General features: G+C 40.1%; 1 protein-coding gene across 1 annotated transcript; it reads left to right on the top strand.

The window, feature by feature from the left end:
• The first annotated feature begins 10,332 nt into the window (after window positions 1-10,332).
• On the top strand, window positions 10,333-13,482 carry LOC127073774 (pentatricopeptide repeat-containing protein At5g66520). The gene has a single exon (XM_051014995.1). The coding sequence runs from the start codon at window positions 11,039-11,041 to the stop codon at window positions 12,683-12,685; it is 1,647 nt and encodes a 548-aa protein (XP_050870952.1). The 5' UTR covers window positions 10,333-11,038; the 3' UTR covers window positions 12,686-13,482.
• The last annotated feature ends 3,902 nt before the right edge of the window (window positions 13,483-17,384 follow it).

The following is a 17,384-nucleotide window of genomic DNA, read 5'->3' as shown; positions in this document are numbered from 1 at the left end:
AAATACCATATGTGAACCATTGCAACTTGTTTCAACTTCATTGGACGCTTATTTCTCAATTTCACATGTGTATGGTAATTGTCCAATTTTAACCATTGCATTTTTCAAGCCAAATCCCAAATTATGAAGCCTAGTCATGAAATGATGATTCCAACACATTTCAAATTCCATTCATGAGGTGTAGCAAAAATCCCCACTCAAAAATTCCAATTATTTTGAAAGTTGGACAATTTTGCCCCTGGTCCACTTTAACTGTCCAGTTGAAAATTGACTTTTTGCATTGACCACTTTTGGAAAAATCCAATTATGCACCATGAAAGTACATATCAAATGGAGTTTGTGCATATAAAGAACTTGCAATTTGGACAAACCATGTGGAAGTTATGGCCTCCTGATTATGGGTCATTTTTGAATTTCACTGAGCCATAATTTTCCAACCATACATGGGACTTTCAAGTTCTTGGACTTTTTGGAAAGGTGAGAACAAGATCTACAACTTTCATGTTGAACAAATTTTCATTTGAAGCTTCCTTGGACACGTGGCTTTGAGGTCAAAAACTTTCCATTTTTGGAAACTTCAATTACAAGTCACTTTCTTTTTTTGGCAGTTTTTGTCCTGACTTGATTTTCTTCATTTTTAAGCTTTGAGATGTCAAATAACACTTGTTCCAACATGAATGAAGCGTATCTAACTCATTTCCACCTCCAAATCCATCAGATCATGTACAGTTGACCACAATTGACTTTTCAACTGATAGATGAATTTGGTCATGCATAGATCAATCTGAGCTTCAATTCTCAACTGAAATGGCTCAAGGGTGAAACCCTAGCCTCAATAAGCATAATATAATCACATAATGAACCTCATAACCATCATAAACCCCATCTCCTGATTATGCCCTGACTGGCCCAATGCAACTGATTAGGGTTGACCAGTGGTCAAAACCCTAATCTCAAGGAATCTTCTCCAATCTTCTGATGACATCCAATTATGATGATGATGATGTATCATTGCAATCAAGATGAAGACCAACATCCATTAAGAATCACAAAACCCTAATTCACTGTCCAATCCTCAGATGGCCCATGATCAGTCAATAAACCCTAGGCTTGCACTTTGACTTTCTCATCTCCTGATCAAGACTTGGGAGAATGGCTTGCACAATGTAACCACATGATATGCAATATGAAATGCCTAATGACCTAAAAATGTATGCAATATGTTAATGCTAGTCCCAAGAGAGGAGGGCAAATTTTGAGGTGTTACACACACACAGTGACAATCTTACCCTCTATTGGATACCTCAGCTTTTGATGGAGAGACGAAGCTACAGCACTTGCCCCATGAATCCAAGGGCGTCCCAGCAAGCAGAAATAGGCAGGACGAATGTTCATTACGTGAAAGGTAGTGTTGAAGACTTGAGGTCCTATCTTGATAGGGAGAACCACCTCGCTATGGACAACGCTCTTTGCACCATCGTAAGCACGCACCACAATGTCACTAGGTTTCAGTTCAATGCTTTTACAGTCAAGTTTATCGAGCACAGCTTTCGGTAGCACATTCAAAGAAGAGCCATTATCGATCAACACATGAGACAAGGTGATCCCCTTACACTCAATGGAGATATGTAGAGCTTTATTGTGATTCTTTCCTGCTGGTGTCAGGTCAGCATCGGAAAAGCCTAGGCCATTGTCAACAGTCAGGTTAGCAACATAGTTTTCGAACTGATCGACAGATGTCTCCTGAGGTACATGAGCGGTCTTCAGGAATTTTATCAATGCATTGGCATGAGATTCAGAAGATAACAACAAGGATAACATCGAAATTTTAGACGGAGTATGCCCCAACTGTTCTACCACATCAAAATCACTCTTACGGATGATTTTCAGCATTTCTTCCATTTCCCGTTTGGCAACATCTTCGGTAGTAACTTCGACCGGTGTCCTTGACTGAGAAGGATTGGTTACTGGTTCCTTTCCTCGAGTTTCAGGGGCGGGAGGTGAGATTTCTGGAGAGAAGATCCTTCCACTTCGGGTAATTTTACTAGTCCCAACAATGTCATTAGGATTAGCAGAATTATCAACTTGCTTTATGTCGTGGATGTAAACATCACCTCCATAATTCCATGGAATGGCTTTGCTTGAGGAATACGGTATTGGGCCAGGTGCAGTAATAATTAGGGGAGCTACCTTGGACTCAGCAGTAATCTTCACAGGAACTCTAGTAGCGGTAATCTTCACCGGAACTTTGGACCTAGCAATCACAGATATTTCTTCAATAGGGTTTTCCACCTTAGGAATCTTTTCGAAGAGAATTGTGTGATCATCCATCAGCCGTTGAATACCACTCCTCAACTTCAAGCAATCATTGGGTCGGGGTATACAGAGATCGCAATTTTCAGCACAACCTGAAAATAAACCAGCTTGCAACAACTTCTTCTTGATGGTCAAGAGAGGAGATGCTAAGTCAGCTACATTAGAAATGTGAGAATTGTCATCCACAGCATTAACAGTCTTGTCATGATTAGGCATAGGAGCAGTGATGATATTAGGAGTCTCTGGAGGATCAAATTCAATTTCTCCAGCGTCGATCATATCCTGAATCTTATTCTTCAACAACCAACAATCGTTTGTATCATGCCCGGGGCTATCGGAGTGATATGCACACCTGGCATTGGGATTATAACGAGGAGAAGTAGTGTTGGGATTTGCAGGAGGATCTCTGAGGGTAATCAATTTTGCTTTTAGCATACCCTACAGTGCTTGTGCTAAAGTCATATTGATCTTGGTAAACTGCCTTCTTTGTCTGTCTTGTCTATGTTGGAAGTTTTGAGATGGCGGTGCTGCAATCGTAACTGCTCCAATAGTATGGTCACGATTTTTCTTGTTATGACCCCTTTGACCGTACACAGCATTTGACTCGTTCCTCCCCTGGTAGGACTTTTTGGTGCTTGCAGAGGTAGCCACCTGTATCTTTCCACTTCGAATGCCACTTTCAACATGTTCACCTGTTAATATAAGTTCAGTGAAACCCGATGAGGAACTTCCCAATAGATGGCTGTAGAATGGGCCAGTCAGTGTACCCATGAACATGTCCACTAATTCTCGATCAGTCATAGGGGGTTTGACTCTGCCAGCCAAATCTCTCCATTTTTGAGCATATTCTTTGAAGCATTCTTTAGATCCCATAGTCATATTTTGCAATTGTAGCCGAGTAGGCGCCAATTCAGAATTATACTGGTAGTGCTTGTAGAAAGCTGTCGCTAAATCAGTCCAGGTGCGGATGTTAGAGCTCTCGAGCTGATAATACCACTCTAACTGTGTGCCAGACAGACTCTCTTGGAAGAAATGGATCCATAGCTTCCTATCAGTGGTATACGGCTGAATCTTTCTCACATAAGCTCTCAGATGCATCTGAGGACAAGACGCACCATCATACTTAGTGAAAGCGGGGACCTTGAATTTGCGGGGAATGACCACATCAGAGACCAGACCTAAGCCTTCGAAATCCAGACCGGGCGCCTTTTGACCCTCCATAGCTAGCATGCGTTCTTCCAGCAACTTATACTTATCATCTTTTGGAGAGTACTGTTCATTTTCATAATCTTCATCGTCGTCCTCAGAGTCGAAGGGATCAGCATTCTCATCTTCCGAATCATTTTCTGTCTCATCTTCTTTATCCTTCGGAATTCTAATCTTAACTCCTGCGGCCTGTCCTTTAAGCCTTCTTCCCGGGTTAATGTAACTCACAGCTTTCTTGTCTTTCTTCTTCTCGAGCAAGAGAGCCTTCAGCTCATCCTGCCCCTTGGATAAGTTCAAGATCATCTCTTGGAATTGAGCATTCTGAGCCTGGAGATCTTTGACAGTTTGTTCGAGAGCCATCTGTTCTGTTTAGAAGGAAGACCGTGAGAACATTGATCCTTTAGAATACCTGTTATGCGATGTTATGTTATGCTATGCAATGTATGAAATGTTTTCAAGGACTTTTGGAATTTAACTTTGCGTAAACCATCAAAAGGGGGAAACTTTTATTAATAATTTCTTTAATCAATGTTTATTACAAAAAATAAATAATAAAAATACAATGAAAGATCAAGTCTCCCAGGGACGGCTTCTTTTTGGGCGAAGATATGCATTGAGTCTTCGTTCCTCATTAAGTTGGCTGGTGAGCTCTAACACCTTCTTCCTTTCTGCATCGAACTGAGTTTCAAAAGTATCCCTTTCCTCTCTCAACTGGGTCCAGGATTTCTTCAATTCTTCAACATTGGTAGGCATATCTGGATAAGGAATGATCTGAGGAGTACCTCCTTCAACTCCTGGTTCAACAATCAGCGGTCCGACCGCAAGATATGGCATGGTAAGCTCACGATCTCTGGCGCGTACCCATCTGAGATAAGGTTCCATAGGAATAGAGTTTTTCTATCCTAAAGTACTTCTTTTCACCATGCCCCAAGCTCGTACAAACCTTTGACGGAGACCTTGAGAGTCGTTGTCATAGTCAAACACAGTGCCTTGAATAATTATTTCATGTGGACCCTCTCTTCGAGCATAACCAAACTGACGTAGGGCTAAAGCTGGGTTATAAGTAATACCTCCTTTTATCCCCAGGAGCGGTACGTTAGAGAATTCTCCATAACGGTCAATGACGATAACATTTTCTTCGAGATGAGGACACCAACGGATGTCTGAATGGGAGAGCGACATTATCCTTTGAGACCATTTCAAATTTTGCTCATTCTTCAAGACTGGTTGAGGAAGGTGCGAAATAAACCACATAAATAATAAAGGTACGCAGCACATGAGAGTCCCTTGCCTTTTCATAGTACGAGTGTGAAGGGAATGCAAAATGTCTCCAAGCAAGGTAGGCACAGGGTTATGAGTGAGAAATATCTTAATAGCATTCATGTCTATGAATTGGTCCGGATTAGGAAATAACACCAAACCATAAATTAGTAATGCTAGGACATCTTCGAAAGCATGGACATCCATAACCTTTAAGAATTCTCGGGCCTTATTTATCATAAATTTGGCAAGTAAACCCTTAATTCCACTTCTTGTTACCCAATTAGTTTCAATGTCGGACTTTGTCATGTGTAAAGCTGCGGCAACTTTTTCGGATTTCAGACTCTTTTCTAAACCACTAAAAGGTGTTTGATCAAGGATAGGTATCCCAAGCATCCTGGAGAATTCTTCTAATGTGGGTACCAACTGATAATCTGGGAAGGTGAAGCAATGATGCTTAGGATCGAAGAACTGGAATAGAACTCTCATCATATCTTCTTTGAAACCAGTGGTAACCAAATTGAGGAGAGAACCATGTTTCTTGATGAACTGAGCATGATCGGGAAGTTCTGACACTAAATCCTTGAGTTGAGGAGAGGTCGCTACGAAATTGATCTGGATAGTCTTCTTGGAAGCCATAGCCTTACAAAACAGAGCAAAGTTAAATCCCTAAGTCCTTGAAACGGTTAGTACAATGCCATGATGTTATGATGTTATGATGTTATGATGTTATGATGTTATGATGTTAAGTAAATAACAAGCACAAGCAAGTCACACAACAATCATTCCTAAGTTTTAAGGCTTGCATGAGTTCCATAGGTAAGTACCCTCCCCACTGAAGTTTGGTTGGTTCAACCTGTCCTAGAATAGTAACCGGGTTCTAAAAGGATCTCCAATCATTGACCTTCCCTTAAGTCCACTTCAGCGCAACACCAAGTGGTTGACCAAAGCTTCCCTAAAGTCCAATCTCAAAGAGTGTAGTATCGAGTCTCAACCAACCCCAGTCGGAACCGAAGTCAGTTATCTCACTACTTTCTAATGGCCAAGATGAGTCAATTAGGGTTCTAAAGGTCTGGTCAATGCTTTGATGACACCACGCAGACGCCAAATTTCTCCTCAAGTAAACATGAGGAACATCAGGACATCCAAAGTGTCACATTAACCGTAGCCATCATTTTAACCATTCTAGTATACGCCGGACAGTCGCGATGATCTCTTGCTACTTACCTAAGGTACACTAGATCCGGGTGTAGGATCTTTCACTCTAGCATAAAATACCCAAGCAATCCCTTAAAAGTAAATAAGACAATTCAAATAAGTGACTTTGTTTTTTTAAGGCAACCTCTCTTTTTAAGGGTCCCCAGCAGAGTCGCCAGTTCTGTCATACGGTGAACTGACTTTTGATGTTTTTGCTTTGGAAAGCAAATATCGCGGATAGCAAGAGTCGCCACCGACTTTTCTTTTATCCAATGAGGAAAGGCGGAAAAGAACAGGAAAGACCTTGATTAGATTTTGGGTTCGGGAGGTACATTATACAAAGGGAAGGTGTTAGCACCCTTTGTATCCATGGTTATTCATGGGCTCTTAATTGCTTTATCACTTATGTTTTTCTTGTCCGAAAAAGTGTTTGAGAACTGTTTAGAAAATGTTTTGAAAAGAGAGTTTAACTTTGTAATGATTCTTGTACGAATGTATACAAAGTATTTATCTCGTTTAATTTTGAAAGCTGTTTAGAAAAATATAACTTGGCAATGATTCTAGTACGAATGTATACCAAGTGGTGATTTTCTAATAGATGTTTTGCAAAGTGTGAGGTGTGAAAAGTATTTTAAGTTGTGAGTCAGCATTTAAGAGTTATACCTACCCAAGGTCTTTATGGGTATTTCCTATCCTTAGGAGGGTAAGACTGTCCTTACTATTGAGAAATAAGTAGTCTTATCCTTTGGATGTAAAGGGACATCGTAGGGTCATCGATTGGTCATTGGAGGCAACATTTGTAAGGATACCTTAGCATTCGAATGGACAATCATCATTAACTCGTAGGCTACAACGAAGGGTCATCGAGGGACAAAATCATATATTCGCAGGCGACATCCGAGGGACTATGATTTATCTTATAGGGACATGATGATTTAACCGAAGGGTCTTTGCTAAGTGTATCCCCACATTTGTGGGACATGACCGTAATACCGTAAGGCAACAAAGAGAGGGCCAAGATCATATATTCAAAGGCAACAATTTATAATCAGTTAGGTAATTAGGATGAATCTCCACAAGGGTATCCCACAAATAAAATGGAATACCTAGCGAGTTATCTCTTCAGGAGTATGTGAACCCTCACAAAAATTCAACAAACGGGTTAGAATACCAAGCTAGGGTGTAACCAAGGGTTGCACCAAACAAAAGAATCACAGCAATAATAGTGTCAGGCAAGCAGCGTGTAGATGCAATAGGAAACATGTCAATCAAGTATAGAACAGATTAGAATGCAAATGAAAAAAAAACAAATACTGGCATGTTCGCTACTGCCTCGCCTAGCGAGGGCTTGGTGAACCCTCGCTACGTGTTCGCTCAGCGAAGTGCTGGCGAACAGCTGCGGGTTTTGAGTTCTTCTTTGATAACAGTGCGATTTTAGGAACCCCAAACCCTATGGCATCCATTACAGAAATTACATGGTTAAACATTCAAGATACTGTGTTATACATTCATGCATACTTGAACCCATATGCAAAACATAATGAGAAATTTAGAAATAATGCCTCATGTATTTGCATATATCAAATTAGAAGCATAGAATTAGTGAGGGGTGTGGCAAACCTGTTTGCAATTGAGTTAGGCGGAGGTAACCTTTGTGCAGATGAATTTCCTTCGGGGTATCCGGGGTTTACTCTGAATTCTCTTCGTTAGCCTCCAGGGTTTCTCCGGTTGCCTCTGTTAGGGTTTGCTTGTTCCCTCTCTGTCCACCGTCTGTCTCTGTATCTGTCCCTGTTTCTGAATGAGGTCTTGGTATTTATAATAGTTTTTGTGACCTAATGGGCTCAGAATGAAGCCCAAAATTTCTGGTATTCGCAAGCTTCGCTAGGCGAGTGGTGCAGCGAAGAGTTCGCTAGGCGAAGGATTTTGCTCGCCTAGCGAGCAAGCCAGTTTAAGTCATTTTCTGGATTTGGCCACCTGTGTGCTGGACCCTTGTTCCTTTAAGATCAATGTCTTGAAAAATGAGCTGGAGTGCCTTGAAAAATGTCTTGCAAGATTAACGGGCAAATTTTGGGGTATGACAAGGACCCAAAGCATTTTCGACGCCGTGTACATGAATATGTACCTCATGATCCTTTGCTAGAACCATATATTAGAGGATGTGAATTTGGAAATCTCCTCAACATAGTCTCGAACTGAGGGAGAGTCATCCTGTCAAGCTAGGGGACAAGGTATAAATTTAAAATATCTTAAATAATATTATGCTCGATGTTATATTATGATTTTATTTGGTAATTTTTTATTTCCAGAAAGTACTGGTAATACAGTAAATATTATGTATTTACCGTTGTTACGCAACATTAATAAGGTAAGCACATATAGTTGGGGTTAAATTGTGTTGACCCATCTATATAGTGCAATGTGTAAAAATGCCAAAAAAAATACTTGTACTTTGTATTCATGTGCTTATTTGCTACAAGCATGGGATTGGTCAAGAATGACGTCACTCGCCCCGGTAAACGAGAACCCATTCATTTTCCCATTTGCAACAAAGTAAATTTAACACTTTATCATTTGATTAATTATACTTTATATTACAATTTAACTGTAAATAATATTTTTCGATTTTTTATAATCTAGGTGGTCAGTTAGAGGGATGAACTACAATAGGTGTCTGAAACACGCTATAATAGTCTATCACAATCTATTGGAGCACATTGGACCAGACGATGTAATACTCCTACACAACTCTATTTTAATTTAAAAATACTTATCAAATTATTTATCATCTAATCGTGTCGTACTGTTGTACAGTTTATCTAGAGGCCATATCTGCGTCTTGATCATCAAGTTAACCATGACGATGTTGCAGTTTGGACAACAAAGACATCAATGATCCGGTTTACTACTGTGGAGATGCACCAGAGTGACCGGGTAAAACTGCAGTTCGGCATGCAGCAACAGATTCCAGAACCTCCAACGTGTTTGGGAGATTGACATCAAAAAAGAGTTGATGCCCAATGGGATTATTCCGACTGGAGATACTTCGCAAAAGAGATATGTCGTCAATGGAGGAATCGACGGCAACATATCTTAAACGAACCAGTCATCCATGGTGCAAGACCAACTCAACAATATATGACATGATTTAGATCGGTAATAACGCAACAATTTGTGTCTGAGCCACGGTATTTAATTGATCCACGCCAACTAGCTTCGTCATCATACACCTAACAACATGTCCCCGTCAAACACCAATGTCAAACCATCCAAACCCAACAACCAACCTCACACCATCAACCTACCACATACACCCAACAACCAAACACTCAACTTCGCAACTCATTCATGTCATCCACCTAACAACCAAACACCCAACGTCACAATCCATTCATGTCACCCACCCAACCACAAAACCAAGAATCAAACCCTACCCACTAACAACCATACACTTCAACCATAACCGTCTATAGCCCAGATGATTCATATGGGTCATTTCATCGTAGCCCCCCACCAATGACCACTCAAACATCCCATCACCAAAACACACAACCATTATTTAACTATAGTACACCCCAGGAACCATTGCTTCGTTTCCAAAACGATTCAATGTCCCAATTCGGGCAACTATACCGTTCACAATCCACCCAACCACATCGTCCTAACTACGATGACATGGGCACCAAACTCCATTACGGAAGCGTCGTTGGCCAGAGCCCCCCGGATATTGGGAACAAATGATGACACATCTATCAAATACCGCTGGAACTTCCGCCGGACCTTCACACCAGTCATCATTCGATTAGGTCAACACACAAAGACCCCAAACACCTCAGAAAAATCGTGGGAGACATTGACGACAAACTAACACACCTGGATGTGGAATAGGGGGACGTTTCGATCGGGTCGGTCATTAAACTTTTGTCAATCCCGTGTAACATTTATTATATCATGAATAATTTTTTTTAATATTACATTTCATTATTTAATAAAAATAAATAAAAATTAAATTAAAAAAAAACTAATACAAAGGTATAAGAGACAGATGAATTGACACATACACCACATGTCAGACGTATGCGCCAAAGGCATTGACGCCTCTTAATGCATGCGTCACTCAAGCTGGCGCCTCCTCCTAACGCAAAATTGATACGCTAGTTCATCTAACGCATCTGTTTTGAAAGGTGGTTATTTTGAAGAAAAAAAGTTGAAATGATGATTATTTTGGATTTTTTTTTCAAAATACTAATTATTTTTAAAAAATTCACATATTTCAGAGTCAATTAAAAATTAAATAGGATTTCTTAAAAAGAACTTCCAAGATTTAAATAAACTAATTTCAACTTCTTCCACACAGTGGTCTCTCTAAAATTTGAGATTGCTATTATCTCTAACGGTTCTCATCCAAATTGTAGTGCAAAAGTAACCGTCTCCGTCTGCAACCAAACGTGCCGTGCAAAAACTATCTCCACTTTGAAAGCAAGAGGAGGCACGAAAAGTTGAAAGTGGCAGAAGAAGAGGTTCTCCTAGGGGACTTGCATAAGGTCTTGCCATCAAAACCAGTTTGTGCTATATTCAAGGTTTGGAGTTAAAAGTGATGCAGATAACATGTTTGATAAATTTCTCAAATGAAATTTAACCTGCATGTTTTGCTGAACTTCACTTTGAAACGCTGTTGGCATCATAATGCAAGTACCCACGAGTCGAGTCTCAATTACTTTAACTGTCCCTCTATTCCACATTGCACCCAGTATCTGCATCTCCCCAATTGCATGAGGTTTGCAACATTGTCACTAGCACTGTTGGTGGATTAGATGATCTAGAGTGAAGTCAAAATAAGTTTAAGCGATCTTTAACTTTACCTCTCAGAGCTCCAGCTATTGTTTCCATTAAACACGAGGCACACCCAGAAAACTGCTCAGGTTATTCTTATGGTTTAATCAAACTTTTGGTCTTTTAGTTTAGACTTTTGTTAAACAAAGAAAAAAAAATGAAGCATTGAGCATTTTCAATAACTTAGACGAGTATAACTTTACGATGTGTTGTTGATTTTTGGGGTTGGATGTTGACTAAAGTTTGTGTTCCTGCAAATGGGAAAAGAGTTATTCAAGAGCACGTCTTCTCGTTACTTCAAAGCTGCAACAGCGAAACGGACATCGCTCAAATTCATAGCCAAGTAGTTCTCAATGGCCTCTCTCACAAGAATAGCATCATCACCAAGCTTCTTTCATTCTACACAGCCTCTGGTAAACTTCAACATGCCCACAAGCTTTTCAATAAAATTGATAACCCAAGCACCACCATTTGGAACCACATGATTAGAGGCTATGCCAGCAGCCATATGCCTTGGAAATCAGTTCAATATTACAATCAGATGGTGTCAACTAAGTCTGAACCTGACGGGTTCACATACTCGTTTCTCTTGAGTGCTTGTGTACGGGGTGAGCTGGTAAAAGAAGGGGAACAGGTGCATGCGACTGTTCTGGCAAAAGGGTATTGCTCAGACGTGTTTGTGAACACTAATTTGATCAACTTTTATGCGAATCAAGGTGGTGTTGAGCAAGCACGCCATGTGTTTGATGATATGACTCAAAGAAGTGTTGTTAGCTGGAATTCTATACTTGCTGGGTACGTTAAGTGCTGTGATTTTGATGCTGCGAGAATTTTTTTTGATAAAATGCCACAGAAAAATGTTGTGTCTTGGACGACCATGATTGCTGGGTGTGCTCAGAATGGGCAATCTAAACAAGCTTTGTTGTTATTTGATCAGATGAGGAGAGCACGTGTGGAATTGGATCAGGTGGCGTTGGTGGCAGCTTTATCAGCATGTGCTGAATTAGGGGATCTGAAGTTAGGAAGGTGGATCCATTGGTATGTTCAAAAGAGGCAAAAGGAACCCTCTGTCCGCTTGAACAATGCACTCATGCATATGTATGCTAATTGTGGAATCATTGATGAAGCTTATCAAATGTTTACCAAGATGTCTCTGAAAACCAGAGTGTCTTGGACTATTATCATCATGGCTTTTGCAAAACAAGGTCTTGGGAAGGAAGCACTTGATCTGTTTAAAGATATGCTTAGTGATGGTGTGGAGAAAAGTGGGGTAAAACCTGATGGAACAACGTTCATTGGAGTTCTTTGTGCTTGCAGTCATGCAGGGTTTGTAGAGGAAGGGCGCAGAATTTTTGAATCGATGATACATACTTGGCAAATCAGCCCAAGGATTGAACACTACGGATGCATGGTTGATCTCTTGAGTCGTGCAGGTTGCTTAGATGAAGCATATGAACTTATTGAAACTATGCCTTTTAAGCCTAATGATGCAATTTGGGGTGCCCTTCTTGGTGGTTGTCGAATACACAAGAATTCAGACCTAGCATCACGAATTGCAAACAAGTTAGTTGCTGAGCTCGACAACAATGATCAAGCTGCCGGCTATCTTGTGCTCTTATCGAACATATATGCTTTTGCCGAAAGGTGGAAGGATGTCGTTGCAGTGAGACAAAAAATGATTGAGATGGGTGTGAAAAAACCTCCAGGTCAAAGTTGGATCCAAATTTATGGCGTTGTTCATAATTTTGTGGTGGGTGATATGACTCATAGGCATTCATCTTTAATCTACGAAACCCTTTGTGAGATTACCGAGCAAGCCCGTGTGGAAGGCTATAAACCAGACATAACAGAAGTTCTATTGGATGTTGAGGGATAGTAAATATAGGAAGAACACAATTTTTGCTTCGTGTATTTTAGTTCTACAATTATTTTTGCATGCACTTATCAGAAGGCAAATGCTCATTTTATGGTTTTTCAAGCATCTGGTGGTGATTGCTTGTTGCCATTGCCCAGCACTAAGGCAAATTTCATATACTAACCTTAAATAAAATATAGAATGTTGGGGTAGCTTCTCCCCTTTAGTTTAATTCTTAGTAAAGCATGTGCAATTGCATATTCTTTTTGTGCCTCTCCCCTTTTAGTAGCTGGCCAGAAAGCACTGCATGGTGATGCCAAAGATTCTCACCCATTTAGAAATGCAAAAATTAGCATCCTTCCTTTCTGCACTACTGTATATGTGAAATATCAAGATTTTTCTACATATATGCATACTAAAGTTGTTCACATTTACTTAGGATAACAATTTATTTATGACTTGCACCCGAAACATATTTTAAGATTCCATTTGTTAATGCATTGCAGTTCATTTATATTTACTTGGTTTTTTAAAGGGTTTAAGACTTAGCATATTATTTGACTGATATCAGAGATGAGAGATGGCATTTTACATTATAATTCTTGTTGTTGTATATTTCTTCAGGCCTGTATTGCCACTACTGCTGCTGTTGTTGAGGAGCTCCCATATACTCATGTTTTATAATAACAGCCTGATGTACCCGGAATTAGTTGTCAATAAACAGATTTCATGTTGTTGTATATACAGTAGCGCCCAGCTAGTCATTACATGTTGTATGGGACAACTTGCCTGATAGATAACATGACACATTTTATTTACTTGATATAGAAAACACTAACCAAAAAAACTAACTCAATTGACAATTTGTTCCCTTAGTTTAGGTGGAGGGTGTAACATCCCGATAAAATATGATAATTATTTAATTTAAGTTAATAGTATATTTATTAATTTAATTAAATAATTAGAATATTATTGGATTATTATTATTGGAATAATAAAGTTGGAATATATATAAAGAGTTCCATTTGGTAAAAAGGGTTTTTTTTCACGTGAAAAGGAGGAAGCGACTGAAAAGTGGAAAGAGGAAGAGCAAGAGAAGAAACTGAGAAAGGGAGAAGAAGAGGCTAGGGCTCAAGAGGAGAATTCACGATTGTTGAAGGTCAAAGAATCAATTGCCGGATTAACTCAGGTAAGGGGGGTTTATCGTCGTTTAATGGGTATTATGGGTTAACATGTAATGGGTAGTAATAAGTCATTGAATTGACCCTAATTTGGATGATGAATGTTGCAAATTGTGATGACCAAATTACGTTAAAAACTGTGATTGAATCTATAGTTGGGTGAGTCGTAGTTTTCTGGACGTGTAGCTTTTTACGGAATCGAAATCGGAGGTCCAGGAGTCCTCCGACGGCGAAAAATGCGGGGGATTCTGCATTCTGTTCGTATTAGTGCAGGAACAGCTTTCTGTTCTGCGTTAACCGGTTAACCCAGGGTGTTAACCGGTTAACACTGTTATGATTTAGAAAAATTAATTTTTGTTCTACGTTAACCGGTTAACCCAGGGTGTTAACCGGTTAACACTGTTAAAATGTGTCAGGAAGCGTGTTCTGTTTTGCGTTAACCGGTTAACCCAGGGCGTTAACCGGTTAACACTGTTGGAAAAGTGAAAATTTGATATTCAAATATTGTATACATAGTTGATGATTGGCCTATATTGGTGTATGATATAGTAGGGATCATTTCCCGTTGTTTTGAGCAGTAGGGGTATTAGTAGAGTGTGCTAATACTGTGATTTATTATTTGGCATGATATGAATATGATTCTGTGATAAATATGCTGATGATGTATGATGGTATGCATAATGCTGTGAAGGTATCGGTTATGTATGCAATTGTGGATGGACTGTTTATGACTTAGAGTGAGAGCATATGTCCATTGTGGATTGTTGTTGATGTTGCATGCTAGGTGATTTAGCGTGTATAGTATGGCCTTTATGGTGGTAGCTAATTCCCATGGTGAGGAATTAGTGAGTGAGTTATTGTGGATTGTTGTTGATGTTTGCATGCTAGGTGATTTAGCGTGCATAGCATAGCCCTTGGGGTGGTAGCTAATTCCCATGGTGAGGAATTAGTGAGTGAGTCACTAGGTCTCAAATGAGTGGGACTAGTGAGCTTGGTAGCCGTATCTGGGTTTGATCGGTGAGGTTGAACTATGTGTTCACGAATAGTCGGTACCGCATGCATGGAGTCTCATTTCATAATGTATGTATGGCGTATAATATGAATGGATGTATTCCAATATTATACGTGTGTTTCATGTTGTGTTGTGTTGAGTATGATTATGAGTTGATGTTGCCGTTGCTGAATGTGTGATATGATTAGGGTGATGAAATGTGTTAATTTACTTAGCATTACATGATATTTTATAATGCTTATTATATCGATTGAGGAACTCACCCTTACAACTATGTTTCAGGTAACGAGCAGTGATTGAGTAGAAGCTAGTGCTTGGAGTCTAGTGTAGTTCCTTAGTGGGTCATGCTCTGGTAGATGTAACATCGGGACGGGATGTTTTACTTTGTTTTCATTTTGGTTGTTGAACAACTTTACATGTAATGTGTTACATGGTTTGCATGATTGATTAGATCTCTATCCGCTGCGAATTGTGCAATGTTTTATTTTGATTAATAAATGAGCATGACAAGTTATTATGGTGAATGGTGTGAAGTGTCAAGTGTGACACCCTTAAATTGCATATCTACTCTGATTTATATTTGTTGTTTTAATTAATTATTGGGGTATTTTAGAAGGGTGTTACATTAGTGGTATCAGAGCATAGTCGGTCGAGTCGAGTCGTAATTATTCTGTTTCTCTGTATGTGATAGGTGTTGTGTAACCCTATCAGTACTTGTTGTTTTAGCTTGTTGGGTTCTCAAATAGAGATGGCTGGAAGAGGTAGAGACGATGCTGCGATTGCTGAGGCTCTGGGTATGCTAGCTGGAGTACTTGGAGGGAATCCAAATGTTGTGAGATTGGGAGCTGCTCGTCAACTGAGTGAGTTCCAGAAGAACAATCCTCCAATGTTCAAGGGAGCATATGATCCAGATGGTGCTCAGAAGTGGTTGAAGGAGATCGAGAGGATCTTCCGAGTGACTGAGTGTGCCGATAACCAGAAGGTCAGGTTCGGTACGCATATGCTGTCAGAGGAAGCAGATGATTGGTGGGTTGTTGCCCGCACTGAGTTGGAAGCTGCTGGGAGTGCTGAGATCACTTGGACGGTGTTCAGAGAGAGATTCCTGAGGAAGTACTTTCCAGAGGATGTCAGAGGAAAGAAGGAGATAGAGTTCTTAGAATTGAAGCAGGGCAACCGGTCTGTTACTGAGTATGCTGCTAAGTTCACAGAGTTGTCGAAGTATTACACTCCCTTTGATGCAGTAGCAGATGGGGCAGAGTTGTTTATGCTGTTAGCGACTTTGGAGGCTAAAGATAAACTGGTGATTTGCGATCTAGCCGTGGTGTGTGATTTTCCTGATGTGTTTCCTGAAGAAGTGAATGAATTACCGCCAGAGCGTGAAGTTGAGTTCTCGATTGATTTGGTACCTGGTACTAGGCCGATGTCGATGGCTCCGTACCGTATGTCTGCTGTTGAGTTAGCTGAATTGAAGAGTCAGCTGAAAGATCTGTTGGATAAGAAATTTATTTGTCCGAGTGTGTCACCGTGGGGCGCACCAGTGTTATTGGTTAAGAAGAAAGAAGGTACTATGAGGTTGTGTGTGGACTACAGGCAACTGAATAAAGTGACGATCAAGAATCGGTATCCTTTGCCGAGGATTGATGATTTGATGGATCAGTTGGTTGGTGCGAGTGTGTTCAGCAAAATAGATTTGAGATCGGGGTATCATCAGATACGTGTGAAAACTGAGGATATTCAGAAGACTGCTTTCAGAACAAGGTATGGACATTATGAGTATTCTGTAATGCCTTTTGGTGTGACTAATGCGCCTGGGGTATTTATGGAGTATATGAATAGGATTTTCCATTCGTACCTAGACAAGTTTGTTGTGGTGTTTATTGACGATATTTTGGTGTATTCGAAATCTGAAGAAGAGCATGCTGAACATTTGAGAGTGGTTTTAGGAGTTCTACGAGAAAAGAAGTTATTTGCTAAACTGTCCAAGTGTGAATTTTGGTTAGAAGAGGTTAGTTTTCTTGGTCATGTGGTTTCAAGAGGTGGTGTTGCTGTTGATCCTTCTAAGATAGAAGCGGTATCTAAGTGGGAAGCTCCGAAGTCAGTTTCTGAGATAAGGAGTTTTCTTGGACTTGCAGGTTATTATAGGAGATTCATTGAGGGATTTTCTAAGTTGGCGTTACCGTTGACGATGTTGACTAGAAAGGGGCAAGCGTTTGTTTGGGACTCAAAATGTGAAGAAGGTTTCCAAGAGTTAAAGAGAAGGTTAACTACTGCTCCTATTCTGATATTACCAAGTCCATCGGAACCATTTGAGGTTTACTGTGATGCTTCATTGTTGGGTTTGGGTGGTGTTTTGATGCAGAATAAGCAGGTTGTAGCTTATGCTTCGAGACAACTGAAGGTTCATGAGAGGAACTATCCGACACACGATTCAGAGTTGGCAGCTGTGGTATTTGTTCTGAAGTTATGGAGGCATTACTTGTACGGGTCAAGATTTGAGGTTTTCAGTGACCATAAAAGTTTAAAGTAT

Source organism: Lathyrus oleraceus, chromosome 4, assembly GCF_024323335.1.
Source record: "Lathyrus oleraceus cultivar Zhongwan6 chromosome 4, CAAS_Psat_ZW6_1.0, whole genome shotgun sequence".
Lineage (NCBI taxonomy): Eukaryota > Viridiplantae > Streptophyta > Magnoliopsida > Fabales > Fabaceae > Lathyrus > Lathyrus oleraceus.
Note: the sequence above shows the minus strand (reverse complement) of the source record. Positions and strands in the feature narration are given on the sequence as shown.